Genomic DNA, 26,933 nt, shown 5'->3' with positions numbered 1-26,933 from the left:
TGCTCCGCACAAAGCAGGCAGGGCCTCTGCTCAGCGGGCGGCTTCGTCCCCTTCCTGCCCAGCAGCGGCTCTCTGCCCGCCCTCGCACCGAGCAGCTGCACTGGGAAGAGCCATCGGCGTCTGGCCCAGCGCCTCTCGCGGCCCAGGGCAGGCACAGAGCGAGAGAGAATTGTGGAGTGGTTTGGGTGGGAAGGAACCTCAAAGACCACCTAGTTCCACCCTCCTGCCACGGGCAGGGACACCTTCCGCTAGCCCAGGTTGCCCCAAGCCCCGTCCAGCCTGGCCTTGAGCCCCTGGGGGGGTGTTCGCTCCCGAGGGCGCTGAGCACCCTGCCACAAGAGCCGCGCGGGCGGCCGGTCGGGGTCAGAGCCGGTGGAGTAAAGCCCCCAGGATCAACGAAGCGATACAGCCACTCGGGGTTTGAAGCGGTCAGTGTTTGTACAAGACCCCCGGAAGGGGGGATTTCCCTCCCTGAGGGCCATGCTTCCCCATGCACCTGCGACAGCCCTCCCTCCAAGTCAGGTTTTATTGTGCTGCGCTAGACTGAGCGTTGCCATCGGAAACTCGTTAATTCCCCGGGGCTGTAGCAGCGCCGCAACCTACGGACACGCCGTCTTCCCAGAGCTGGCAGAGGCGGAGAGGTGAGCCCAGGTCAGAGGGATGCTTCAGAGGAGAGGAGGATAAAGTGGCCAAATCTAAGGAATGTTAACAGGGCTGGGTGTTTGAGATCTTCAGTGGCGACTTGGTTTTAGACCCTGGCAGAGGCCACCTTAACAGAGACAATAAAAGAGGTTTCAATTAAGGGAGAAGGGTTGGCTCAGCCTGCTAGAAGGAAGAGTAGGCCAAGAAGGGTGTAACCCTGCAGTGACGTATCCCTCCGTGTGCTACGGCCGTGCTGCTCAAGCGATGGGGGCTCCTCCAGCCGCCCTCCCAGCCCCGCTCCAGACTCGCCCCCTGCACGCAGCAGCCGCCTCTTCCCACCCCTGTCCCTCGCCAGCAGCTCGGTGCTGCCAACCGTGGCCGTTAGTCAAGCGATCCCGGTGAAACTACTATGTGGTGTTGAAACTTTGAAGTGACACCATGGCAACACAGCACACACAGCCCCCTCCTGACCAAACGCGCAGCTTCAAGGGACAGCGGCCAGCAAGGGAACGGGGCAGAGGCGCTCGGAGGCAGCGCAGAGCCCTGAGCACCCGGCTGGCGGGAAATCTTGTGAGAATCCCCAAAGCCATCAGGCCTTGTGCCAGGAGAGGCCTCCTATAGCCCCCCACTGCAAATGGCTTCTGCAAGGGCCAGTCAGATTGTGGACAGCAGGAACTAAACGCTTTTGGAAGCTGAAGTCAGGAAGCTGCCTGTAGTACACACACAAGGAGCACTGCATACTTTTTCACATGGGTAGGAAAAGTGGCAAGGCTGGGCCTTTTGCAGGGACCCAGGCGAGATGGCAGGAAGAACACAGCGTCCTTCCGCGCATGTCTCCACTCCCACTTCAGGAGGGCTCGAGGAACGCAGCTGTCACTGAACACTGAACATTTCTGCCCAGCACGGGACTAGGTGGCACAAGGATCCCAGTGGATCCTTCACCCTGCTGGAACCAGCCAGCACCTCGCTGCCGCGGGCGGCTCCGCAGCACCAGCCCGGCTGCGGCAGCTTCAACACAGACTCATCCTCTTGCCCCAGCTGCGCTCCCTGCCCTAAGCTGGCTCCTGCGCCTGCTCTTTTGGAGTCAGGCCAGCTACACCCAGAAGTGGGCCATTTCCAAGGGCCTGAAGCAATGCTACCGGAGTCCCCAGCGTATCAGAGGTGTGCCTAACATTCGCTGAAGAGGATTTCACAGGCACCCTGAGGGCTTTAGGATTCTCTCTTCAGCGTGAAGAATAGAAGCAAAGACACTCTGGGTCAGAGCCGTTATAAAACAATGCTGGAATCATTTGTGGGTGCAAGTCATCAGCTCAGAGGCAGAATGAAGAAGCTGTTTCACACTGGACTTTGCTTTTTTAATGCACTGACACTGTAACAGTCAGTAAAATCCTGTAATAGTCACAGAACAAGAGACTGCGGCTCACGTGCCCAGGCACAGCAGAAGCCTCACCCTAGTCTCAAGTTTGAGTTGAAGAGTCACAACCTCGAGTCGCTTCAACAACTGAAGAGGCTTTAATTTATGTACAGTAAAAATACATACAGACCAGTCAGTGGCTTTACATTTGATTAACAGTAGTTACTACACACTTTAGTACTTGTAGGGCTGTTTGCTATTGAAGGTGTATCAGTACTTTGCATTACACAGAACAGCTGAAGGCTCCAGGGCTGCTGGTCCCGCAGCCACACACCTACTACGTAACTACTACATGTCCTGGCCCCCAGCTGCTACACTACAACATGCAGGAGCCCCAGATTTAAAAGCTAGAGAAGGACAATGCTAAGCTTTAATAACACAACCAGAGCAGGCAGATTCATTTTTGGCCAGTTGTCTTGTACCAAGTTGGGTACACACAAGTGCCAGCTGTCTCCAACTTCCACAGAGCTGCCCCCAGTGGAACTATTCCTGCTCTACCACATGTCCAAAATGAAATGTTCGCTCTTCCCAAGAAGTCTGAATCTCTTTGTTTTGTAACGCAGAAAAGCACCAAAGAGCTTTCTGCAAATATAGATACTGGGTAATAAATGGGGACGATTGCAGCGTTCTCTCACCCACCTCCGGTTTCTGCTTGTAACTACCCCCTTTCTGCTGCACTGAGTTCTGTGAGCAACGTGGCAATCCCCTTCCAAAGCCCTTCGGCTCTCTAAGGCCTGCGGTGTTCAGGAAGCGGCACACGCCGAATGCTAACCCCGCGGGACGGGCGAGAGCACGGGACTGACGGCTGCTTCAAGAGCCCAAAGCTAAGAAGTGTCCTGTCAGGCGAGGCATAGAAAGATGGGTTTCAGTGTCAGCCAAAAGTCCTAAAGCCAGTCCCAGGATGATGAACGCTATCCTGTCCCTGCGGGAGTGTCTCAGTCACAGGGAGGAAAGGAAGAGGCCATCCACCCCAACACGCGGGCCTGGGAACTGCAATTATTGTTCCAAAGGAAAGCACTGGGTCTGCTGAACCAGTAACAGCCACACAGCACTTCTGCTGGGGGATGGAGATTGCTTCCAGCGAACATAAACCCACTTGCCTTAGGGCAGGAACAGAACTGACATGAAAGACTGGCTTAGGCTGCAGAGTATGTGCTGGCAGCTCTGCCTTGTTCCCCGGCTGCAACAGGGAGATGCTGCCCAAAAGGGAATTGTATCAGGTTTCCTAGCTCCAGAACATATAACAGCACGATTCAGACAACATGGAATGAATTACATTCAAACGAACATACAAAGTTTAAACAACATGACACAGCAGCTTTCACGAGGGACTGCTTGGCCGGGCCGTTAGTGTGGAGGAACACTGGCAGAAGCGCTCAGGGCAGCCAAGGGCTGTGCCCTGGTCTCTGGACCAATATCCCTCTCCCCGCCCCCAGAATACTCCTGCGTGCCTTTACTGCTCCGAAACAGGGTAAATAGGCTACTAGACCTGAGTGAGCGGCAAGAACTTCTGGTAGTAGCTCTTCGTGACATCAATCATGAGTTCCTGGGTACATTCCGGGAGCTCCCCAGAGAAGAGTCCTGGAAGAAGAACAAGGATGTGACCATTCTTGCAGGAGAAAGCAGAAATAAGCTCGTATTCAACATTCAAAGCATGACTCTGAGCTGTATAAATACTAACAGAACAGCAAAGGGCAATGTGGGGGGGATCACTGCGGCCACACCCCCTGGGACAGACGTCAGCCAGGCCGCTGCGGCTGCGTCCCGCGACAGCTCCTGCTGTTCCCGTAAAAACCATCAGGAGAGAAACCACAGAGTCTGCAGTTTGTGCGGCGAGATCTCCGGCACAGCCAGGGCCATCAGCAGGAACTAAACACTCACATACCACAGTTTAACATACCTACTTCCCTATTAACGTACCAGTGACGAGCAAACGGACCTCCTACAGAACCACCCAAATACCTGCAAAACCAGAAGCCAGGGGAGGAGGAGGAGGAGGAGGGGGGGAGGGGAAGGAGCAACTGCCTCTGCCAGAGCCTGGTGCCCGCTGGGTTCCAGCTCCCGAAAAGCTGTGGAACTTGCTGTACAGGATGGGCACAGCTGGCATCCCAGTAATGCTGTTCTAAGTAAACGTGTACCACTGACCTACTGTACACTGAAGCAGCAAGTTTCACAGGTTAAAACTGCTACTTTTCACCTCCCCAAGTGCCCTGTACCTTCATTTCTAGGCACTAAATGCTAACAGGCAAATGAGATTGTCATAGCGATCTCGTTTTAAATGAGGAATACCCACGTTATCCACACTCTGTGCCAGTAAAGTTAGAGGGAGCATACCTGGGCAGCCTGAGAAGACTGTGAAGGGTGGGACTACTGTTTCAGGAGGTAGTACTGTGTTGTCTAAGATTTTGCAGCAGTCTTTCAAAACGCATCTACGACCCTAAAACAGAGATTAGGTAAAGCTTAGACTTAAAACATGATTTGGTTGTTACCAGTAAGTTACCTGCTTAACTGCTAAAAACACATTCTGTATAAGGGACCACAGGAATAAATCCTTACCCTGACTGAACGCTCTTCCCAACAGAATTAACTTTCTTTTTTTGAGGAAAAATGTCTGTTTGCTCTCAACTAACACGTGTACGGGCAGCTGCATATTAACACATGTCAGTGTGCAAATCGGAGGCTAAAACCCGAGTCATGCAGCAATGAAGCAAGGCCTTCCCTAACTCAGCAGATGGCAATCTTGACTATTTTGTATTATTTGAACAGAAACACAATTCCACTTGTACTTCATGGAAAGGCTGCCTTCCCCTGACAGTCCCGTTAGCCACAGAGATGGATTTGCCAAACAGCAGTCAGCTGAACCCGCTACCCTCAGGAAAAGAAGACTGAAAGCACCATTTTCTGTGGAGAAAGAACAGGAGGAGGAAGGAACAGCATGGAGTAATTACACTTGCTCCAGCCAGCTGGTGCAGACACCTCTCTGCTCTTGTTACAAAGCCTCAACAGTACTCAAGGGTTTGAAGAAAAGACTGAGAAAGGGCACTCACAATGACACAGTTCTTGCCTATGTGCACATAGGAGCCAATCTGGGCTGCGTTGACAACACAGTCCTCTTCTATGAAGACGTGATCACCAATGTGGAGAGGGAAAAAGGCCACCCTGTGACAGGAGAGTTATTTGTTGAGAGCACAGCAGAGTGTTAGACCCAAAATCACCCTGGGGAGTGTCCCGTCTCCAGCTGATGGAGAGACAGAACAGTAACCGGTCGTTCTCATCTCTTTCTAAAGGGTGGCACAAATTAGCAACAGGAAGACATTGTGAACAGAGAGCAAGTGAAACACGTTCTTCACTTTGCTGTTTTAATGTATCCCAGTCTTTCCACATTACGGTCTGAGGGAATGCTGACCCTCAAGGCAAAGCTGAAAGTTTGGGGAAAGGGCAGGTTTAGAGGGACGTATTTCTGCAAATTGCTGCAAAAAGAATACAGCCCTCTGAATACAGATCTCAGACGAGCTGATACATTTTATTTTAGCCATATAGATCTTAACTTCAGCCTCCCTAAAGGAACGGGACCTCTTACCCTTTACTGAACTTCTTGAAGGGCGGTCTAATGACGCTGCGGCTTTTCACCACGCAGTGTCGTCCAACCCGTACGTTTGCCAGGTCACCACGAATGATACAGTCGTTCATAACTATTGTCTGGGGAAGAAAAGAGAGACGAATGAGCTCCAATTTCTACCCGTGTTACCAGCTATTACACAGACTCATGCAGAGGTCGGGTCACTCCAGCACGATTACGGAGCCTCAAAGACGATTCTTTTAGTCAAAAACGAGAACAAAGCAAACACACAGGAGCCTGCAACCACCAGTTGTGCTCCCACCGTGCCAGCGAGCTGCGCAAAGCGAGCCGATACACAAAGCGAGGCTTAAGCACAAACAGAAACGCGCCGTACTTCCACGCGTGAAAGCGCCACGATCTGCCCACACGCCGGGGAAGCTCCGTTTGTATCCCCTCCCGGGGACACCGCAGCCCGCCTCCCCGCTGCCTACCTTGCCGTTGAGAACGATGTTCTGGCTGCCGCACAGCACGGACTGCCGGCTCACCTTATTGCCGGACGCCTGAGGGGAGAAGGGCCGGGTCAGTGCGGCCGCTCGGAGCCCCCGGCCGCGCCGCGCCGCGCCGCCCCGAAGCGCCCAACTCCTCCCCCTGCCCCGCCGCCCGCTCCCCGGGCCGCCGCACCGTCTCGATGTACTCGGACTTGTTGTAGAGCATCTCGCTCAGCTCCATGGCGGCGCCGCCACTTCCGCACAGCCGCGCCCCCGCTTCCGGCGCGTCACTTCCGCCCGCCGGACACCGCGCTTCCGCTGCGGGCGCAGCCAATGGCGGCCCCGTTGCCATGGCCACGCGCCGCTCGCGCGCCGTCCGCTTCCCGCGGGGGGCGGCCATGTTGGAGCCGGCGGCAGCGGAGGAACCGGAGTCCGTGGAGGAACCGGCGGCCGCGGGAGCCCTCAGCGGCGCCGAGAAGGAGAAGGTGCGGGGCTGGGTGGGACGGGCTGAGGCCTGGGGCGGCGGGCGCGGCGCGGCGGTGCCAGCCCGGTGCGGCGGTGCCAGCCCGGTGCGGCGGTGCCAGCCTGGCGCGTTGTGTCTTGCAGCTGAGGGAGAAGCTGGCGCTGCTGAGGAGGGAGTACAGCGAGACCGTCAGCCGGCTGCGGGTGAGCGGGCCGGGGCCGGGGCCGGCGGCGGGGCGGGCCGGGGGCTCGGCCCGGCCGGGCGCGGGTGGAGGTACCGGGAGGCCGGTCCCAGCCCTCCGCCGGTGTTGTGTCCGCAGCGGGCGCGGCGAGCAGAGCGAGCCCGGAGCCACGGCCGGGGCTCGGCGGCGGAAGGAGGCCGGCGGGAGCGGAGCCCCCCAGGTAGGAGGTGGGAAGGCGGCCTCCCGCCTCGGGGCGGGTCGGCGGGAGCGCCCGAAGGGCCCTGACAGCTGCCGTGAGCTCCCCTTTGTCCTTCCCCGGCGGCGGGTCCGGACGCCCGGTCCGTGATCGCCTCCTGTGCCCCCGCGGCCCGTCCTGCCCGGGGGGGACAGAGCCCCTCTCGGCTGAGCGCCGGGCTCCGCTGTCCCCCCTGCAGCTGCTGCCACAGCCGCAGCCCCCCCGTACCCCCACCCGGCCTTGTCTCCTGCAGTAACACTCTCCTTTCCTGCTCCCCAGGCCTGCAGCTCGCACTGATCCCCACTCTGAGATCTTTCGCTCCTAACAAAACCCTCGAGTTTTACTGTGTGATGTTTTTTTTGGACAGAGCTTTGCTGGGAGTACTTTACACATAGAAGTTTCTTTCCCACAGGTCCTAGAGATAACGTATCTCCTAGTGCTGACAAACATGAAACCTCTCAGCTACAGACTAAAACCTGCTCTGGTCTTGACACAGAGAAGAAAACATCTGTCCCATTTAAACACATTCCCGAATTCTCCAATAATGAGGTTACCCTGCAGGACAGCTCACAGGCAGGAGGTGTACAGGCTAGCCAGGAAAACCTGTGCTCTGGAATTGTTAGGCCTCCCCCTAAGGAGAAAAAACCCCAAACCTCCAGCTTGATGAAGCTGAGGAGACGGACGAAGGCTTTGACTTCGGAGCAAAGGGAATCAGTGCGTGATGTGCATCTAAATGCTGATGGGACGGTGAAAAATCAAACTGCCGGGACGGAGGAACTGCGGTCACCAGTCTTCAGGCGAAGCTGCCTCTCCAACACTGAGGAAAACGCTCAAAGAGAATCCAGACCAGCACTTGTGCAGGGAGAGGAAAAGGGTTTTCCTCCTCCCGGCGCGGCGTTAGGCGTTGTACAAGATGTGCTTGAAGCCAGTGTCCCTCCAGGAGCGCCCGGGCCGTTCCCGTGTGTGCTGAGGGGCAGCAGCCCTGCCTGCCAGCCCGAGTCCCCGAGGGCCGTGGCCACACCTGACGGCCACGAGCCGGCACGGCCGTGCCTGGAGAGCAGTGACTCGCTTTTTCTTGACACCAGTGGGGATGGAGGAAAAGAATCCTCCAGTGTAATAAAACAAACGCAGGGTGAGAGTATGTGTGAAGATCAGGGAGAGTTACACGGGCTCTTGGATTTAATGTCAGAAAATGAAGTATTGCCTGCTGATGGAAATAACACTGCAACGAACGACAGCAAAAGCCGCGAAGGAAACCGCAGTGACACTAATGACTTAAATCCCTTTCCTACAGATCTCGCTCCAGGCAATGTTGAAGAACTGTTGGAGAATCAACAGCTTGAAATTCAGTCAAGGCTTCCTCACCCGGAAAAGGTGACAGCTCCTGAAAGTGCACTGAACTCTTGCACGGTGGTTGAAGGGCTTCTCTTTCCGGTTGAGTACTACGTCAGGACAACTCGCCGTATGTCTAACTGCCAGAGGAAGGTGGACCTCGACGCTGTAATTCTCAGCCAGCTGGGCAGAAGCAAGAAAGGTCAGCGAAGTAAGTGCAAGCAGAAAGATGCAAATTCAGATTGGCCCTCCCAGGAAAGAATTGAAAATGATTTGGAGTCGGGGATCGTGCTGTTCCCTTTTCTTGGGGCAGAAAATGATGCAGCAAGTTCAAGCAGTCCTCAGAAATCTCTTCCTGTGTCCAGTGGTAGCAGCACTTCACTTGGATCGAGTTCTCAAAACAGTGTCGCTAGCACAAAGAGAGATCAGAGACGATCACAGAGGAAACAAAAGGGAAGAAGAAAGTCTGCCTGCACACCCCCTGTGCATCAAGGGTCACAGCAGCTTATAGAGAGCTTGGATCTCATAACACTGAGGGGAAGTGGTCGTCTGCTGTCAAATGAGTGTCAGAGTGAAAAGGAAATCTGCGAGGCTAATCTTGAAATATCACCTTCAGATGAAAGAAAGTTGTCTGCTGCTGCAGCTCTTGGGTCTGGAGAGACAGAAGTGACTGGTGCTGTGCGGGCAGCGAGCGCTGATCCTCCTCCTGGAGGAAGCCAAGTGCTTGGTAAATGCTGTAAGACTCTGTCAGAACAGGTTCAAAATCCACTTCAGAGCAGCGATTCTCTGAACCCAGGGAATGAAACTTTTGCCAGCCCCATAGGAGATCTGGAAGACAACTTAAGTGTGAATCAGGGGGATAAGCAGCCAGCGGAGCATGTGAAGAACGAGCCCGTGCATGGAGCCTGCAGGGCTGAGCAACTCCTCGCGCTTGGCGTCCCCCCGCGCCGCTCCCTGCGTTCCTCTGCGAGGCAGCGAGCCAGCTGCGCCTCAAAAGGTACCTTGCTCCCTAAAACAGCACGGCCCTGAAACGTCCCGGTGATGCACGCGCTGCTCTTCGCACCCGGCCATGTGGTTTTTATTCAAGAAAATCTGATATGGGCTAACTATTTTTTTTTTTTAAATAAGGGAGATTTTTAAAAAATGTAGATCTTGGTGGTGCCCACGTTCCTGAACAATTCCAGCGACTTCTGCTTCAGCGCAGTGACGGGGAGCGAACAGCAGTGCGTGCAACAGCGGCAGGGCTCTCAACTCCTTGAGCTGCCTTTGCTGCGGGGCGAATGTTGTGCACACTGGACCGGATTTTCCAGCAAATGGATGTAAATCTGTTTTTCCAACTAAAAATCTGTTTCTCCAACTAAGTCTGCATATTAATGATTATTTTTTTTTTAAAGTGCTGACAAGTGTGAAACACAAAGAGTAGCATTATGGCCTGAGTGTCTGTGAGTACTGTGAATATTTTATCCCAAAAAACTGGGATAAAACCAAACCTAACAAAGTGACCGAGCACTCGGTCGGTTCTAGCAGTCTTTGGCAGTGGCATTTTAGTTGAAGGTTTGATGCAGAGCGATTGCAGAGTGTAACGTCTTGCTGATTACTTTATGATGTGATGTTCTCTCTGGCGTTCTTGTGTTTTTCTTTGTCTAGATCTCAGCAGAAGAGGATGTAGCTCTCCAGAGAGTTCAGAGGGTCCTGCTTCTCTTGGCCTCCCTGCTGAGGACCCTGATACTTGCAGCTCTCTCTTCTCCTTCCGCAGTCTCCAGGGGCTGGCCCTCAGACTGGGTATCAGAGACTTTCACTTGCCGGATGAGGAATTTGGACTACTAAAACTTGAAAAATTAGAATCTTCCCCTGTGAATGACTTGGAGGGTTTTGTTCCGAGTGTGTTTGGAGATGGTGTGGCTGCAGAAGACATGCAGGATGCACAAATGAATCCTGGAGAAAAAAGTCTCAAAAGGAATTTGATCTTGCCTTTCAAAAATGGATTGCCCAAGTTACCTCGCGTGGACAGCCCAGCTTCCAAGAAGGAACTTTCTACCCATGAATTGCTGTTTACTCCCACAGGGACCATCTTAGCTGGTGCTCCCACGCAGCCTGAGTCTCAGATTTTCTCATCAGCTTTCCCTGTCGTGGGTGCAACCCCAGCTGTCTCACCCTCAGCACGCAGCCAGGTCTTCCCCGAGACACCCCCTGTCCCTGCCTCGCCGGCCAGTTCCCCCGAGGGAGCATCTGCCCAGGCCGTGGCTGCCGGGGAGCGCGAAGGCTCTGCCGCTCCGCTGCGCCTGGACAGCCCTGGTGCTGGATCTGCTGGAAAAGAGGGGCAACAAGGTACAGCCTTTCCGTTAGAAGCTGAAGCAGGTCCTGATAATAAATCTGGTGAGGCTGTGGCCGTGGAGAAGCATCAGCAGTCAGAGAGCAAACAGCAGAGATCCTGCAGAGCTGCTCCTGAGCAGGTAACAATCGGCCTCTTTACCAGGGGCACTGAGTCCGTGGGTCTGTGGGCAGATCCCCTTTCCCAGAGTCCCACCTGACTTCAGACCAAAGACCCCTTTGCATCCTCACCCTGCGTGTGGTCTTTTAGCCAACATACTAAGTGCTTGCTTTTCATCTGCTGCCTAGATGAAAGAGCAAATTCGTTAAAATGCTGCTTGATGGAACTGGAGATGGGGGGTTCATTGCTTATTGCAGGCTGCGTGTCCGAAACGTCTACACAAACAAAATGGTTCTGGTGCCCACATGGTGCTGGTCCTTCAGGAAAATCTTCAGCTGGGATTTGGTGAAGGAGATTAAAGAGCTGGCGTTGGGGATGGGTACTGAGACAATTACTTGTCTCTGAAGGCTGAGACGCAAACTGATGGTAAAAGGCAATTTTCAGGTGAAACCAGGAAATAACCTGTCTGGGATCTATTGTTTTTCAAAGATGTGCAAGTACAAAAAGAGATGCTCCTGCCGTAGCTGTCCCAACAGCTGCAGGCAGAGTGAACTCACGCTTCTGCCTCGTTCTTGCTGGTGCTGAATATAATTTCAGAGTTGAATTATTCTCATTCTTTACTTGTTTGTGCAGAAAAAAGACGTAGAGGAACAGTTGACTCCGGTACTGCTTGATGACCTGCGAGAAGAGAGCTTGCAGCTTGTCTCAGAGCTAAAGGTGAGATGACATCGGATCACCGAGTCGGTGGGCTCTTCTTCCCGTGGCCGTGTCCCCTCGGTGTCCTTTGTCTCACAGCGGGTAGACAAGGGTTGGCAGGCGAGGAAGCCACATCTGTGGCCAAGCCCACTGAATTTGCCAGGGGCTGAGGCACCTCTGGCTTTTCCAAAGCCAAGTGCAAAGTTTTGCTCCAGGAGCAAGCTGGCGGTAGCATAACCAGCCAACAATAACACGGCTGAATTTTTTCAAGGGAGAAGAGAAGCCCTTGCTTTGTGCAGTTTTAAACTCGGTCTGTGCTACTGCCAGTCCCGTCTCCCGTTCGTGCAGCAAGGGAAGCAAGTGCCTGGCTGGCACTCGGGCTTTGCTCTGGCTGTGCTGTGGTACCCCCAGTCCTGTCCCAGCTCTGGGCTCTGTCAGGTCCCCGACGTTTCGAACAACAAGTGATTTTTGTGAAGCGAGCCCATATCTTTGCTGCTCTGAGGGTGAAACCCACCAGCCTCGTTTCCCTTCGTGCCTTACTGGCACTTCACTCATCAGCCTGAAGTTTTAGCCTCACATTCTCATCACGCTGAATGCCAAGCATTTTTCTCAGGCTGAACCTCCAGGTTAGATAACCATGTCTATCAGAAAACCAGCGCCGTTTTGTTTTGGACAGGACTGTTCGAGTTCCTGCGCCGTGGATGTGAGCGCGGTGTGGTGGGAAGCGGCTGGCAGCAGGGAGCTGCGTGTGCTGACAGCCTCCGAGAGTTCTGTCTCCCTGTGGCAGCCTCTGCCGGCCGCCCGCTGGGCGAGGGTCTATACGTGGCCGTTTGGAGAGGTATGAACACAATCCTTATGTCTAGAATTGAGGGCAACTTCCTTGTCCCCTGCGTTAGTCCCCAAGACACAAGGAGCTTGCAGTCCGGGGTCCAAGGGGAGTTCTTTAGGTGGCATAAATGCTGCGTTCCGCCAGGCCACAGAGGAGAAGGACTCGCACTGCTGATGGAGAAGGCCAGCAGCTCGTGTGGTCGCATGTTATCTGCTGGAGTTTGATGCTTCATCTGCTGAGTGGTGGCTGGACTGCAGCCACTGGCTTATGCTCTTTCCCTTACGCTCCCTGGAGACACTTTTGGTCTCTTATATCAACGGGGATTGATTGATTAATTTAGGTGAACAGTCAGCAGAGAGTTCAGCTGTTAATCTAAGTGTGCTTCCTCAGAGGGATCTGAAAATCAGTTCTGCTGAATATCATTTTGCTTGAAACACTCTAGAAAATAGGAACAAAGTCAAAGGGACGTTGTGGGTGACACCGAATTCTTGTTTTGCTCTCCTAGATTCCTGTGATACAGATCGTTCCTCTGCCGGACGCCTGTAATCTCGTGTGCATTGCGTTGGGAGATTTGGAGATTGGAGAAATAAGGTGGTGTATTTATGTCTTACTAGTGCTTTGCACCCTGCACAGCTGCAGCTTAACTCTCCTCTTGTGGAGGGGTTGAAATTACCTCTTACTAATGTGGCACTTTCTCAGTTGCTTTAACAGTTGGAAAACACGGAAGGGATTTCTAAAAATCGACTCTAAAGACTTGCTTATTCGCCCCTGGAGGTGGCAGACTGTTTAAACACACACTTATTTTTGTACGTGGTGGCGTGTTTGAGTTATGTTTCTTTCTGTCATTAGGCATACTTTTCTCTTAATTTAGGCTCTTGCTTTATTCTTCTGAGAATGACTCATTCAAGCAGTCACTAGTGAAAACTGGAAATATAAAAGCTGTTCTCGGCCTAAAGGGCAGGAGGCTGGTCAGCAGCAGCAGGACTGTGCAAGAGCAGCAAGTGGAAATAGTGACGTTTTCAGAGGCAGGAAGGTGAGTCCGGTGGGTTTGGGGTGGTCTCGGTGTGGAAGAAAAGGAAGGAAACATCTCCCATGTGGAGAAGTGCCCCTCTTCTGTCTGGAGACGTGTGGAGTGCAGAACACATTCTGACTGCCTTTTCTCACTCGCTCATGTGCTGCTCAGGAGCAAGGACGGACAGACTTTGATGCCCCCCGAAGAAACTGTTCTAGCTTTTGCTGAAGTGGAAGGGATGCGGGACGCCCTGGTTGGCACCACTGCAGAGAACAGCGTTGTGGTTTGGTCCGTGTTTCCTTGCAGGGAAATGGTTCAGCTCGCAGGGGCTGCAACAGCCACCTGCAGGCGTTCCACCTGGTTTCCCTGTGAAAGGGTGATTGTCTGAGGGGCTGCGGCCTGGGGGTCACCCTCTGGCCCGGCGGGGGGATGGCGAATGAGCCATGCGCTCCGACTCCACTCGCTTTCACGAGGTTATTTGTAACACCTCTGCCTGCGGCCTCTTGCCTTACTTTGGTTTATGCGAACCAAAACTGCCCCTGTCTTGCATAGTGGTGGAACTGTGATTAGAAAATAACAGGTAGAGGATGGAAATGTTGTCAGAACTTGTATTTTCACCCACTGCAGGAATCTGAAAACAGGCCAGCTCCTGAGGAAGATGCACGTTGGTTATTCCTACCCAGCTTCTGTCTGCCATCGGGCATATTCCGACGCTGTACGTACGTGGAGCTTGGCCCACAGTTTGTGTGGGGACTGTGGTGGGGGCTTACGGGGTTAGGGCTGCTGGGGTGGATTGAAATACCACCTCTGTTTAGATACACTGAAGATGTTTCAAAGGCAGATAGGATAACCAGGAGAAATAAGCCGCACTGGCTACCTCGAATTCTTGACTTTTTGCGGCGTATTAACAAAAACAAGAGCGCGCTGCACTGAAGCATAGTCCAAAGCAGCAGCTCTCGCACGTGGGAAGCAGCAGTTCTGCTGCCCGGGGCTGGGCCTTGGCGAGTCCTGACTCACACGTGGGCGGGTGCCAGCGTGGTGCCAGCCCCCTGCCCTTGCTGGAAAACCAGCGTGCTGTGGTTATTATTTCCATACACCCCCAGAATATCAACTGTTTAAAACCAAGGTTCATAATAATGATTCTTTCCTACTTGCTTCCTGATGGATTTTTGAAGTTTATCAAGGATTTGGTTGTTTTCAGTGAGGATTTAACCTCTCGGGACAAGAATGGCTTGTCCGCTAACGATGGCTTGGGTCAGGCTTTGGGAGACTTCCTCAGAAGGTCTGTCCCAGCGTATTTCATGCTGGCCTGTGGCTCTTCTGGGAGCTGCTGTTTTCAGCTGTCCTGGTTTCCTGTTAAATTTATAAACTCCTAGGGATTAAAATGAGGCTCAGAAATTTTATTTTAAATGTCACCTCATCCTACAGGCTTAGCTTTTTCAGACAGATAAGTGCATGAATCCATTGTGTCACTGAGCTGCCATCCCGCTGTATTGCATCAGCCCTTATCAGTCAGCAGCTGCTTTGGTTTTTATCTAATTTGATAAGGAAAGTAAACCATTTTTATCTTACTCAGTAAAAATAATGCATCACTGCCCATGGCTTTGATTATAGAGAGAACATAGCAATTAATTTTTGGAAAATTCTTTGGGTTTTTTCCCCTCTTGCTGTTGTTTTTAGTGATGTATTTTTCCTCTGTGTATCAGGGCCTTCTGTTTGTTGTTTTAAGTCATCCCCACGCCAAAGAGAGCGAGGCCTGTGGAAACCCCGCGTTCCGCGTGATAGCATTCAACCCCCGGACAGCCCGGAGCAGGGGGGTGACGTTCTCCTCCCTCCCGCCCGGGCACGCTGGAAGGCAAGTACCCCGGGGAGCGCGGGCCAGCTGCGTGATTTTGGGGTGGTTTTGGGGGGAGAATCACTCAGTGAGCCGAGTAGCGCCGCTGGCACGAGTCCATTTGCCGTCTGGCCGGTGATAAGGGGCCGCGTCCGTCCCTGCTGCTGGCCGGGGCGCGGGGCGAGGCCGGGGGCCGTTTCCTGCCCGCTGCCCCCCTCCATCCGTCCGCTGACCCCCGGGCTGCCGGTGCTGAGGGCCTCGCTCCTCTGCCTCCCCCGCGGCGCCCTGTGGAAATGCTCTGACGGCTCACGGAACCCCCCAGGCCAAAGCCGGGGGTGGGGCGCTCGGAGCCTTTGTGGGTCTGTGGGCGCAGGGGTGTGCAGCGCGTGACCTTTCCCTTCCGTCTGGCGTTTTGAAGACTCAGCTGGCTCAGGCCGGGTCTCGCAGCCCGCCCGTGTCAGACACATGACGGATGTGCCCAAGTATCAGCGGACTGAGATCTTGTCCTGAACAATTTCCAAGCATGTCCTGAGGCTGCGGAAGGATTGTCTTGACATCCTTTGTTCTCAGGTGCCCTGAGAATACAACCTAAGGTAGCCTGGCTTCCCACAGCTGCCTGAAGTGATTAATGCTGTCCACGAACGACTCATTTCAGAAATGACACGATCGTGTTTTCACGAACCAACGGCAGCGCCGTGACCCCTCTCTGTACCGCCACAGGTACCTGGAGGGTGACGTGAAGGACGCTTCGGCCGCGGCCGTGCTGACGTCGGGAGCCATCGCCGTGTGGGACCTGCTGCTGGGGCGCTGCACGGCCCTGCTGCCCCCGGGCCCGGCGGGCGCCTGGGCGCTGGCCCGCTGGGCCCCCACCCCGGCCTGCCTGCTGGCCGGGCAGCGGGACGGCACCGTCTGCCTCTACCGGTACCGGCAGCCCCAGCCCGGAGCGGCTTGACGGAGGAACGGGGGCGCGAAGGGCCCCGGCCCCGGCCGAGCCCGGCCCTTCTGCCGCCGCCTGGGGGCTGCCGGTGACGGGGCGCGCGGGCCGGGCACCGGGCGTCAGTGTCATTAAACCTCTCGGCTCTGGGACGACTCTGTGTGTGCTGCCGCGCCGTGCCGCCGGGGCTCTCCCGGGGCTCTGCGGGAGCCGCGCGGCCTCCGCCCGACAGGGGCCGCCGCCCCCCGGCCGCCCCGCCCCGCCGGGCGCGCGGTGGCTGCCGGGAGCGGCGCGGTGCCCGCTGGGAGCAGGTCACCATGGCGGCCCGTGTCCTCTCGGCCTCTGTGCGCCGCCTCCTGCCGCGGCCGCCGCCGCTCGCCCCGCGCCCCGCCGCCCTCGCCACCCTCTGTCCCCGCCGCCCGCGGGCGCCGGCGCCGGTGAGGCCCGGGGCGGGGGCTGGCGGGGGGGGCCCGGCGCTGCCCCCGGCGCTGCCCGGTCTCTTGCAGGTGCCGCGGGCGGCCTGGCCGCCGTGCCGCCGCTTCTCCGAACTGCCGCCCCTGACCTTGGCGGACATCAAGGACCGCGTCCTCTACGTCCTCAAGCTGTACGACAAGATCGACCCGGAGAAGGCGAGTGGGGCCGGGGTGGGCGGCCGCGGGCACCGGGGAGGCCAGAGGCTCCGGTTTAACGCGGAGGTCCGGCTCCTGCCGTGCCGAAACGGCTGCGGCCAGCTCATGCTCGGTTTTTTTTCTTCCCCCAGCTGACCGCTGAGTCCCACTTCATGAAAGATCTGGGTTTGGACAGTCTGGACCAAGTAGAAATCATCATGGCTATGGAAGACGAGTTCGGTAATTCCGAGCTGTGCATGCTTGGATTCATGGCTACCTTTAATTTTTTTTTTTTTTTTTTGGCTAATCCTCAAGCGCAGCTCGAGCCAACGAGTATCAGCCCTTTTCTCTAAATGGTACCATTGAATTTTCACTGATGTAATTCAGCTCGGGCCGCCCTCGCTCAGTGAGATGTGCGCTGGCCGCTGGTGGGAGCCAGGGGAAGGCGTCTGTCCGTCTGTCCGTGGGGACGCTGCCTGCCAACCCCCCCTCGTATTGCTGGGGCGGGGAGAGGGGGGGCAGCAGCGTGTGAGCGAGGGCAGCCCGCGGTGATTGAGCGTGAAGGCTGCAGCTGGAGCTGAAATCACAGATCCTCCAGGTGTTTCCTCACCAGAATTTTTTCATCCTTAATACTTGATGCTACTAGGAAAAGAAACCCCAATGTTTTTCACTTATTTATATTTCAAGTGTCTTTTTACTTTGTTTTGGACTTCTTCATGCTTTCATTTAAAGCTCATAAATTCTGGAGTACACGCCTCACCTGTCCCGCTGGGTCACAAACGTCCCTGGGGTTTGGTTCTTCCCTAAAACCTGGGCAGATGTTTCAGAGTGTTGCTGACGTGCTGTGTTTAACCCACGGACCGTGTCCCGTGCGTGGCCACGAGGAATAGAAAGAAGATCACAAGTTTTCTGGGATGCGTTTCTGATGGGTTCCACTGCTGAGAGCCCTCGTGCCCCCTGTCCCCGCTGCGGCTCCCTCTGAGCTGTTACTTGTGCGAGCGCTCGGCAGCTCCGAGCAGCCAGGTCTGGGCCCCGGCCTGCCTGCAGGTGCCAAGAGCCCCCCCTGCCTCGCCACTGGTGGCTGTGGGGGTGCTGGGGAGGATCGGGGGCTGTAGCCCCTCGAGGAGCAGCGTGGAGCTCGGTGAAGCGCTGGCTCTGCCTGACTCGGCCCCCCCCCCGGCCTCGTCCCCCGCCGAGCTGCCTCTGAGCCAGCAGCAATTGCTTCCTTTAGCCTTGCTCCCGTTTCCGTTGGTTTGTGCTGAATCTGTGCCCTTTCTTCCAGGATTTGAAATTCCTGATGGAGATGCAGAAAAGTTAATGTGCCCACAAGAGATTGTAGATTACATCGCAGATAAGAAGGATGTTTATGAATAAAACCAGGTCTTCGAAGCCAAGTGAGTAGCAATGTGTCCCGGGGGGAGCCGAGGCCGCGGGGGCTGGCAGGGGCTGGCAGGGGGCTGGCGGGGGCTGGCAGGGGTCTGGCAGCAGCTGCCCGCGCCGAGCAGCGGGTGAAGTGTCTGTGTTTTCCGGAGGGAGGATGTGGGGCTCGGCGACCTTCGGTCTCGCCCTGCGTGCCGCTTCCGGCACTCCCCTTACCCGGGGCTCGTTTAGTAGATGGCAAATTGATTTTAGTCATGAAAGTCCGTCTCCTCCCAGCGGCCGGGCCGCGTGCAGTGGGGGGCAAGCACCCCCAGAGGGGTGGTAGCCCAGCTCCCGGCTGCCCGAGGTGACCCTGTTGCAGCCAGGGACTGGAGCAGGAAAGGAAGTGGGCAGGAAAGGGTTACTGGAGCGACTGCCCTGAGGGGCTCTGGGGCTGCAGGGGAAATGAGCTGGTGGCCTCACTGGCCTCCGGCCAGCAGCAGCAGCAGACGCTCCACATTCCTGTTTGTTCCTGTGCACGTTTCAGGGCTCCCACACACGCTCTGGGGCCTGGGGGGCTGCGCCCCTCTGCTGCACTCTGAGCCCCCGACCCTCCGAAAGACCTGGGGGCTCTGCCCTGAGGAGTCAGCTTGTCTTGTCTCGGCCTGACCTGCTGCTTTCGGGCCTTAAAGTGGTCGTTCTGGGTTGCTGAAATACTGAACGTGTGGATTTTTTGTTTGTTTTAGCAGGAGCTGTCTCTCCCACTTGGACTGGGCTGGTGGCAGCGGGTTTGACTATAACTGCACGCGCCGTGCCGTGGCTGCTTTCATCGGAAAGTTGTACTTGGACGTTGTATTTAAAGCTGTCTGAATGTGTTGTCCTTCATAAACAAGAAAAAAAAGGAATAAATCCATAAGCCCAGTGCTGGGTCAGCTGGCGTGTCCCTTCCCGCTGGCGGTGGCTCCCTGGGGCCGCGTTCGGTGGCCGAGGAGCTGGGGGGCTGCACCCTCCCCCCGGGGGTAAAAGCACCGTCTGTGGGGGTGGGCGCGGGTCTGGCTCCGCTGTCCCCTTCCCGCTCCCCGGGGCTGGGAAGGCGCCGACAGGGGGTGCAGGAGGCTCCGTGCCTGCTGCTCTGCCCCACACTTGTCCTTTCGTCAGTGCTGGTAAAAAAAACCCAAGCAGGTTGTGTTTGAAACGCTTCTGCTTCCCCCGTGGGAAATGGAGGGGAAAATGACTTCCCTGCTGCTGAAAAGCAAAGCGGCATCAGTGTTTCTGTAATCCCAGCACGGGAGGCTGCTTTAAACCTCTCCCGAGACAGAAACGAGTTATTTCTGGACGCTGTACAGTTTTTCCTCCGAGCCAAGAAACACTTTCGTATGTCGGAGACGCTGCTGGGCCAGAGCCAAGGATCCGTCACTCGAGATCGGATCCCGGGGGGGTGGAGGATGGAGCACGGAGCCGGGAGCGGGGCGGGGGGTGCTGGGGGCTCCTCCGGGCTGCTTTGGCTTTGGAAATGGCCCTGGGCCGGGCCGCGGTTCCCCCCCGCGGGGTGAGAGGCTCCTGGGACCCCCCCCGAGCGGCTCCGAGACCTCGGCTGGGCCGAACCTCGGGGCTGGCGTCGAGGGGCCGGTGCCTCCGGGACCGGGCGCGGGGGTTTCGGGGCGGGAGCCGCCGGGCCGAGGAGCCGCCGCCGGGGGAGCCCGGGAGGAGCCTCGGCCCCGAGCCGGGCAGGGCTGGAGGTGGCCCCGGGAGAGCCCGGGGAGGGGCAGCGCCCCGGCGGCTCCCGGCAACGCGGGTTTTCTGCAGCCGGCCGGGTCCCGGCGGTGCAGCCCGCGGGGGCAGCCGGGGTCCTGCTCCCGCAGCCCCCGGGACCGCGCCGGAGCTCAGCGGGGGTGCAGGGGCCGGGCCCCCCACCGCACCCCCGAGGGTCCCGCACACGCTCCCGGGGGCAGAGGCGGGGCCGCCCCGGGATGGAGCGGCGGGGCCGGGGCCGGTGGGGCGGGCCCGGGCCCGGGGGCTGCGGCTCCCCGGCGCCTCCGCCCCGCCGCAGCGGGGACGGGCGGGGGCTTCCTGCCGCCGCCTCGGCAGGGCCGGCAGCGCCGCGGCGAGATGGAGCCGCTCCGGCTCCCGGGGCTCCCGCGGCTCCTGGCCGCTGCAGGTGAGCGCCGGGCCGGGATGGGCCGGGGGGGGCACGGCCGGGCAGGGTCCCCGCGGTCCCGGTCCCTCGGCGGGCAGCGGCCGTGCCCGGGGTGGGGAGGGCAGGGCCGGTGCAGCGGCGGGCTCGGGGCTCTGCGGCGGCAGCGCGGCGGGTACCGGCACCGGGCTCGGGCGGGTCTGGGCTCCCCGCTTGCGCCGGGGCGGGCTGCTCGGGTGCCGCCGGGGGCCGGGGGGGGTGGGCTCGGCCGCGGGGTCCCGGGCGGGTGGGACACGCGGGGCCCGGCCGTGAGCCGCGACACCGGCCCCGGCTGCTCCCCGGCGGCAGCGGGGCCCGCGGGAGGGGCGGCGGGCGCTGGCCGAGAGCGGGGCCCGAGGGGCTGGTGGGGACCCCAGCGCCGGCCCCACCACGGGGGGTGACCCCTGCCCCGACACCTGGTCACCCACCCGCTCCCCCCGGGAAACCGCTGCCGCGGAGACACAGAGTCCTACTGGGGCGCTGGTCTGGTTCTGGCCTGGCGCTGGTTTAGCACTGGTCTGGTACTGGCCTGGCACTGGAACTGGTCTGGCTCTGGCCTGGCTCTGGTCCAGCTCTGGTCTGGTACTGGCCTGGCACTGGTCTGAAACTGGTCTGGCTCTGGTCCAGCACTGGTCCGGCTCTGGCTCCGGCCCGGGGCTCTGCCCGGGGGCTCCGCCGTGGGCACGCACCAGTTCTGCTTTGGGGCCAAACGGGCGTTTCCCGCACGTGCTGCCGCGTGCCCGGGGGGGGCAGGATTCGGCTCCGCTCGCCCAGACGAAGGCCGGGGGTTCCCGGGGGGTTCCCGGGGGTTCGGGTCGTTCCTGAGCGGCTCCGTCGGGTGCCCGCGGGTATCAGAGGGGGTGTGTGTGGGGGGGGGCGGTCCCCAACGCTGGTGCGCGCCGCTGTCCCCTCTCTCCGCAGTGCTCGTGGGGTGCTGTGCCCGGCTCTGCCGCGCTCTCGGCGGTGGGACGGGCTCCACGCTGGGCACTGCCGGCCCCTGCGCCCCCCCGGGCCCCGCCACGGGCCAGCGCGGCCAGACAGGTACCGCCGGGACCCTCCGCTCGCGGCCCCTCGTCCCGGCCCCGCGGTGCCGAGCTGGCGGCTGCGGGGTGCGGCCGTGGGTCAGCCCTGCTCAGCGCCCCCCCCCCTCTGCCCCTAGATCCGGAGCCAGGGGCTGGCACAGGGCGGGCGCCGATGCCGGAGGCCGTGGGGCGGCTGCGGACAGAGACTGAGCCGCTGCCCTTCCCTGGGACCCCCGCCGGGACTGCCGAGCCCCCCAGCCCCCAGGGGAGCCCCGGCGGCCCCCGGGCTGGCGGGGGGGACACAGGACCCTCGGTGGTGCAGGATGGAGCAGCCAGCGAGCGCCCGGGACTGCTGCAGGCAGCTGCAGGCAGCGAGCGGCCGTCAACTGCCCCAGCCCCCGGGGAGCCGGACGCGGGTCCCGCTGCCAGATCTGCCCCCGGGACTGACCCTGTCGGAAACGCGACGGCAGAAGGTGCCACGACCCCGCCGGGGACCCCATCGCATTGGTCAGCCCACCCCCGGGGGCAGTGGGGGTCCCCCAGCACCCTGCCGGGACGGACCCCCACGGGGACAGGGCTTGCGCAGAGACAGGGGGGCTCACACGGCCCCTCGTCGCCAGACCCGTGGGCTGGGCAGGACCCGGGTGCCACCGTCCCACTGGGTGACACCAGTCCAGCGACTGGCCCGAGCATCGCGCCGGCCACAGAGAGCCCTGCGCCGGGGGCGATGGGGACGTCGCCCTTCGGGGGGGGGCTGCAGCGGCTGCTGAGCCCCGCGGGGACACGGCAGGGGACGGACGGTGCCTGGCAGGGTCCCCGCTCCGACCTTCGCCCCTCTCTGCCACCCCTGGGGGCTGGTGGCCGTGGGGTCCTCCTGGCCAGCCCAGCCCAGCCAGCTGCAGGGACGGGCTGGGGTCTGCCTGTCCCCACCGCCACGGCCAGCACCCCAGGGGTGACACCCCCCAGCCTGGGGGGAGCCCTGGGCCCGACCACCGGGGTGCTGGGGCCGCCTGACACAGAGGGTCCCCCTGAGCACGGCCACGTCCCTCCGGACCAGACCTGGCACCCGCCAGCCGTGCCAGGGCAGCCCCCCGCCTCGGTGGCCCCGGGCAGCCCCACTGCGGCCCGGAGCGGGGTGCCAGACCCCAGCCCGGGGCCCCCCCGCGTCCCCCCGTCCTCGCAACCTGCCCCAACCGGCGGCTCTGCGGCACCAACGTCACCCACCGCCCAGCCCTCCCCGGGGACCAGCCGGGGTGTCCCAGGGCTCAGCCCTGCTGCGGGCACCCCCCCGGCAGGGCCGTCCCCGGGGCACCAGCTGCCCCACACCGGCTTGGGGGGGGACCCTGCCGAGAGCCCCCAAATCCTGGGGGGGACCCCGGTGGGGGTGGACGATGCTGGGCTCTCGGCAGCCCCCCTGGGCCCCCGCTCGGCCCCTGGGCCCCCCCAGCAGCTGGGTCCGTCCCAGCCTGCGTCTTCCCTGGGGCTGACCACTGCTGTGGGTGTCACCGCTGTCACCGCCGGCCCAGCGCTGCTCAGGGACGTGGGGACGGTCACACCGGAGCCCGGTGCTGCGGTGTTGCAGGGGGCTGCAACGTGGGGGCCCCCAACCCTGCCCACCGTGGTGCCAGAGCCCCCCCAGCAGCTCCCCGGGACCCTGGGCCATCGGGGGGGCCCCGGGTCCCCCCCAGGTGCCGAGGGCACGGGCCTGGCCCAGCCGTCGAGCAGCCCCGGAGCGTGGCCGGATGCTGACACCCCCCGAGCGACGCCGGCCCCGGGCAGAGCCCCCCGGGTGTTCATCGTGGAGGATCAGGCACCCCTCCTGAGAGGTGGGTCTGGGGGTCGGCACCACCCGCCGGGGCGCAGCGGGGGCAGGAGAGGCCCCAGGCGCCATCAGCACGGGGGGGGTTGTCAGTGCTGGTGGCCCCCGGGGCAGGCAGCTGGGGTCCCTGTGGTGCTGAGCCCCGTCTCCGCTCCCGCAGCCCCCCTCCTCCGCATCCCCTGCGAGCTGGTGCTGGACATGGCCTTCGTCCCCGCGCTGCAGGACCCGGGGTCCCGCGAGCGCCGGCGGCTGCTCCACAGCTTCAACCGGACGGTGAGCGGGGGGGGGCGGCTGCGGCGGGGGGGCTGCGGCCGGGGGCCGTCCTGCTGGGGTCTCAGCTTCCTCCCTGCGCAGGTCGCTCCCCTCTTCACGCCGGTGCCCGGGTTCCTGCGGCTGGAGGTGACGGGGATCAGGTGGGGGCTGGCGCAGCCCCGCAGCCCCGCGAGGCGCTCCCCGGCACGGGGGGGTCACACGCTGCGGGGCCGCGGCGCTGCGGGGGTCCGGCGCTGGGCCGGGGGGGCCGAGCCGGCCCCGGACTGGTGGGGTGTCCCCGCAGGGCGGGCAGCGTGGTGCTGGAGTACGACGCGCTGTTCGCGGCGGAGCGGGTGCGGGCGCCGGGGCTGGGCGAGCAACTCGAGGCCGCGCTGGGCTCCGGCGGGGCCCGGCCGGGGCTGGCGGTGGGCACGGCCCCCGTCCTGCGACACGCGGCCCGGGGTGAGTGCGGGGGGCGTGCGGGGGGGCCGGCTGCGGGTGCCTGGCCCCGGCTCTCCGCTGGGCCCGCAGGGGGTGGCACAGCCGGACCCCCCCCCCGTCCCCGCAGGGCGGCCGCTGGACCCCTGCGCCCTGCTCTTCGCCTGCCCCCCCGGCTTCGCCTGCGTGGCCGGGGCGGACGGGAACGCCACCTGCACCTCCCTCTGCCACCGCGGCTACTGCAAGAACCGCGGCATCTGCACCCACCCCCGGGACCAGGGACCCCTCTGCCAGTGAGTGCCCCCGGCCCCAGCCCCGGGGAGGCGGGTGCTGCCCCCCCCCCGCCCCGCCGGCGGCTCATGGCCCCCCCTTGGCGCAGGTGCCCCGTCGGCAGCGACTTCTGGTTCATGGGGCTGCGCTGTGACTACCGGGTGACGCAGCAGAGCCTGCTGGGGGTGGCCGCGGGGGTCCTGCTCAGCATCATCCTCCTGGGCACCGTCATCGCCGCCGTCGCCATCCGCCGCTTCAAGGCGCTTCTGCTGGAGGCCAGGGCCGACCAGACCCGCAGCAGGTGGGGTGTGCGGGGCCGGTGGGGGGCGCGGGGTGCCCCTGCTGCGGGGCTGATGCCCCTGCCCCTCCCTGGGGGTGCCCGGGGGCAGCGCAGCCCATCCGGGGTCAGGCTGAGCCGTGGCTGGGCCGGGCCGGGCTCAGGCTGAGCTCTGCCAAGACAAACACGCTGCGGCGGCTGATAGCGACGGGCGGGAGGCGCTGGGGCGGGGGGGGCACGTGTGGGGCCCAGGAGCAGCTGGTCCCAGCACCCCGCGGAGCCACGGCTGGGTGGGGGGCTCTGCATGTGCCTGTGGGTCCCCGGGGGATGCTCGTGGCCCCGCGCAGGCAGCAGGGGGGTGCTGGGGGTGTGGGCCGTGCCGCTGCGCGCCCGTGGCGGTGGGAGACACGTGAGATGTGATGAGCCCCAAAATACGTGGTCCCAGTGACCCGCAGTGCCACCCGTGGGGACACACAGGGCCCATCTGCCCCGTCCTGTGCGGGGCTCAGCCCGGGGGGGCTGTGGGGGCAGCAGGGCTGCGGCTCGTTTGGGAACCCTCCCGGACAGGGTTTCGTAAGGGGCCGTGGGGGATTGTTCCCGAGGAAACCACCGCAACATCTGCAGGGCCGCGGCCAGATGTTGTTCGGTGTCAGAGGTTCTGCCCCCACCCAGGGCGCGGGGCTGGGCCCTGCCCTGGTGCCGTGAAATTTGGGTGGAAACCTGCGATCTGTGCTGGCCGCAGTCGCTGGGGCCGCGTGTGCCCGTGGCCGTGGCCCAGCCGCCCTCCCTTGCCCGCAGCTACCGGCGGTTCTGCCGGCTGGACGACGTCTCGGCCCAGTACTGGTCACGCTCCTGGTTGCCCTCGGCCAGCTCGCTGGACAACCCGGCCTTCAGCAACTCCGAGGAGCTGCTGCACCTGCAGATCCTGGACAACGGCTGCTGCGGCTGCCGGGGGGACGCGGGCATCACCGGCAGCGCCAAGCGGCGCCCGGCCCTGCCCGCCCGCCGGCACAGGTAGGGCAGCGAGTCTCACCTTTAATTTGCTGAGCGGGGTGAAGGGGAGGAGGTTTTGGGGTACCACGGCCCCCGGCACCTCGGCTCTGCCCCCAGTGCTGCCCCCCTGCCCTCGGCAGCAGCGCCCGGGAGCTTTGGCGCTGCAGCCGCCTTTGGTGCCCAAGGAGACATAAATGGTTTATTCCTTCTTTTCCCCTCACGTGAGGAGCTCGGTGTGGGGGGGCTGGTTTAACAGGAGGGTTCACATCTGCAGGAAACGGGGGGGTGGGCGTGTGTGAGGGCGCTACAATCAGCTTCCAGGGGTGTAAATGGAAAAAGGGCCGGGGCGGTTTCGTTTCTCGAGCAAAGGGCGTTTCCCCCCCCCGCCGTGGGCCGGGACCCGGGGGTGTGTTTGCCCCAGCCCGAGTCCTACCCCCTCCTCCTCTCCTCTCCTCTCGATTCCCGATGAACTTCCTTCCCAGCTCCCGTTCGGAGTGGGACACGAGCTCCAGCAGCGTGAACGACCCCATGGTGGACTCGGGGAAAGCCAGTGACATCTCGGTGTCGAGCTGGCCCATGGAGCCCCCGCCCTGGGCCCCCTTCCCGCTGCCCCAGCAGCTCTCCAGGCAGCGGCCGGTGAGCAGCAGCGCGGCACGGGGACGGGTGCTGGGACCCTACGCCCAGCGCGGGCACCCCAGGGTGCTCCCCGTCTCCCCCCTCGCCTGGAGGTGACCCCCGCCTTGGCTCTCCCCCCCAGCACAAAGCCCACCGTCCCCGTCCCTCCGGCGAGGGGCTGGAGCTGGTCACCCTGGAGAGGAGCTGGACGGCCTGAGGAGCAGGGAGCAAGACACGGGCGACGAGGTTCCGCTTTTAAAACCAACCACGTTTTTATTTCCACGTAACAAGCTCAGTGAAGGGATTTCAAACACTTTGACAATACAATCAACGCAGGTGCGATGTCAGTTCCACGCCAGGCAGAGTCCTGAGGGATTATCTGCCACCGTCGTCGCCACGGGTCGGACCAGACCGCAGAAGCCAGCTTTGGCTTGGGACAGCGAATTTCATCGTAAGTAGTTACAGATAAGTGTCTGGTAACACACAATGCTGGCATCCAACAGAGTTAATGACTTACATCCGGCAATTGGAAAATAAAGTCTAACAGATTGTTGAAGTCACATCATACTATGTACATATATGGTCTGCCCTATAGCCATTTCAGAACAAGCTAAGCCACTGTGAAAGTGAAATACAAATTAAGCGCTGCTGCATTGTTCATCATGATTAATGTAAATGAGGTATAAATTTAAACACCAGTACGTTTTAAGCATTAAAGTTTATTTTCCAAAATGCTCTCCTTATTTGCAAGTGTCCTCTTGAGCATCTAGCTGGGCACAAATGGTGGGGTCGTTTGAAAATGGGGCGTTGGAAATGTACTGAGGATGAGGGCAACGGGGTCCCAAAGGTGCTCGAATAGAAAAGGAAAAGCAAGCTGCAGTTTTCTACACTTATATTCTCATCTCATAGTGGGCACGTTGAGGGAGATTTTTGCTAGAATAAAATGCAGATCTGTTCATAAAAAAAATCAGTTTGCTAAAAGAAAAAAAAAAAATCAAACTATGGGAATACAGAGTTATCATATCGTTCGATATTTTCATTGTATAGAAAACAGCCT

The 26,933-nt window shown here is 60.3% G+C and overlaps 4 protein-coding genes across 6 annotated transcripts in view; 3 read left to right on the top strand and 1 right to left on the bottom strand.

Moving 5' to 3' along the window:
- Positions 1–419: 419 nt before the first annotated feature.
- On the bottom strand, positions 420–6,396 carry DCTN5 (dynactin subunit 5). Its single transcript, XM_074919847.1, has 7 exons — positions 6,297–6,396; positions 6,107–6,175; positions 5,637–5,755; positions 5,104–5,215; positions 4,391–4,493; positions 3,546–3,637; positions 420–769 (listed from the first exon to the last, which is right to left on the bottom strand). The coding sequence occupies exons 1-7, from the start codon at positions 6,342–6,344 to the stop codon at positions 749–751; spliced, it is 564 nt and encodes a 187-aa protein (XP_074775948.1). The 5' UTR covers positions 6,345–6,396; the 3' UTR covers positions 420–748.
- A 102-nt stretch (positions 6,397–6,498) lies between these two features.
- Positions 6,499–16,295, top strand: PALB2 (partner and localizer of BRCA2). Of its 2 annotated transcripts, XM_074919846.1 has the most exons (14): positions 6,499–6,588; positions 6,710–6,769; positions 6,886–6,974; positions 7,378–7,878; positions 7,912–9,311; positions 9,962–10,767; positions 11,379–11,462; positions 12,118–12,279; positions 12,776–12,861; positions 13,142–13,303; positions 13,454–13,570; positions 13,910–13,997; positions 14,989–15,137; positions 15,837–16,295. In XM_074919846.1, the coding sequence occupies exons 1-14, from the start codon at positions 6,502–6,504 to the stop codon at positions 16,066–16,068; spliced, it is 4,023 nt and encodes a 1,340-aa protein (XP_074775947.1). In that variant the 5' UTR covers positions 6,499–6,501; the 3' UTR covers positions 16,069–16,295. The 2 variants fall into 2 exon arrangements, with proteins under 2 accessions (XP_074775947.1, XP_074775946.1); XM_074919845.1 differs by having other exon boundaries at positions 6,886–6,967; positions 7,395–9,311.
- A 53-nt stretch (positions 16,296–16,348) lies between these two features.
- NDUFAB1 (NADH:ubiquinone oxidoreductase subunit AB1) lies at positions 16,349–18,938 on the top strand. 2 transcript variants are annotated; one of them, XM_074919849.1, is made up of 4 exons: positions 16,349–16,679; positions 16,811–16,898; positions 17,941–18,052; positions 18,767–18,938. In XM_074919849.1, exons 1-3 carry the CDS (start codon positions 16,368–16,370, stop codon positions 18,030–18,032), a joined length of 492 nt encoding a protein of 163 aa, XP_074775950.1. In that variant the 5' UTR covers positions 16,349–16,367; the 3' UTR covers positions 18,033–18,052; positions 18,767–18,938. The 2 variants fall into 2 exon arrangements, with proteins under 2 accessions (XP_074775950.1, XP_074775949.1); XM_074919848.1 differs by having other exon boundaries at positions 16,350–16,679; positions 18,764–18,938.
- A 1,127-nt stretch (positions 18,939–20,065) lies between these two features.
- Positions 20,066–26,933, top strand: part of LOC141966587 (uncharacterized) — a 7,562-nt gene continuing 694 nt past the window's right edge. Inside the window, exons 1-11 of the mRNA XM_074919490.1 lie at positions 20,066–20,175; positions 21,112–21,231; positions 21,350–23,038; positions 23,192–23,304; positions 23,386–23,444; positions 23,588–23,745; positions 23,852–24,014; positions 24,101–24,292; positions 25,067–25,282; positions 25,744–25,897; positions 26,019–26,933. The exon at positions 26,019–26,933 is cut by the window's right edge and continues 694 nt beyond it. Of these exons, the coding sequence (XP_074775591.1) occupies positions 20,127–20,175; positions 21,112–21,231; positions 21,350–23,038; positions 23,192–23,304; positions 23,386–23,444; positions 23,588–23,745; positions 23,852–24,014; positions 24,101–24,292; positions 25,067–25,282; positions 25,744–25,897; positions 26,019–26,093 (2,988 nt within the window). The 5' untranslated portion in view covers positions 20,066–20,126 and the 3' untranslated portion in view covers positions 26,094–26,933. The remainder of the gene's footprint in view (positions 20,176–21,111; positions 21,232–21,349; positions 23,039–23,191; positions 23,305–23,385; positions 23,445–23,587; positions 23,746–23,851; positions 24,015–24,100; positions 24,293–25,066; positions 25,283–25,743; positions 25,898–26,018) is intronic.

Source organism: Athene noctua, chromosome 15 (genome assembly GCF_965140245.1).
Source record: "Athene noctua chromosome 15, bAthNoc1.hap1.1, whole genome shotgun sequence".
NCBI lineage: Eukaryota > Metazoa > Chordata > Aves > Strigiformes > Strigidae > Athene > Athene noctua.
The sequence above is the reverse complement of the archived record's forward strand: the minus strand, read 5'-3'. Positions and strand labels throughout refer to the sequence as shown.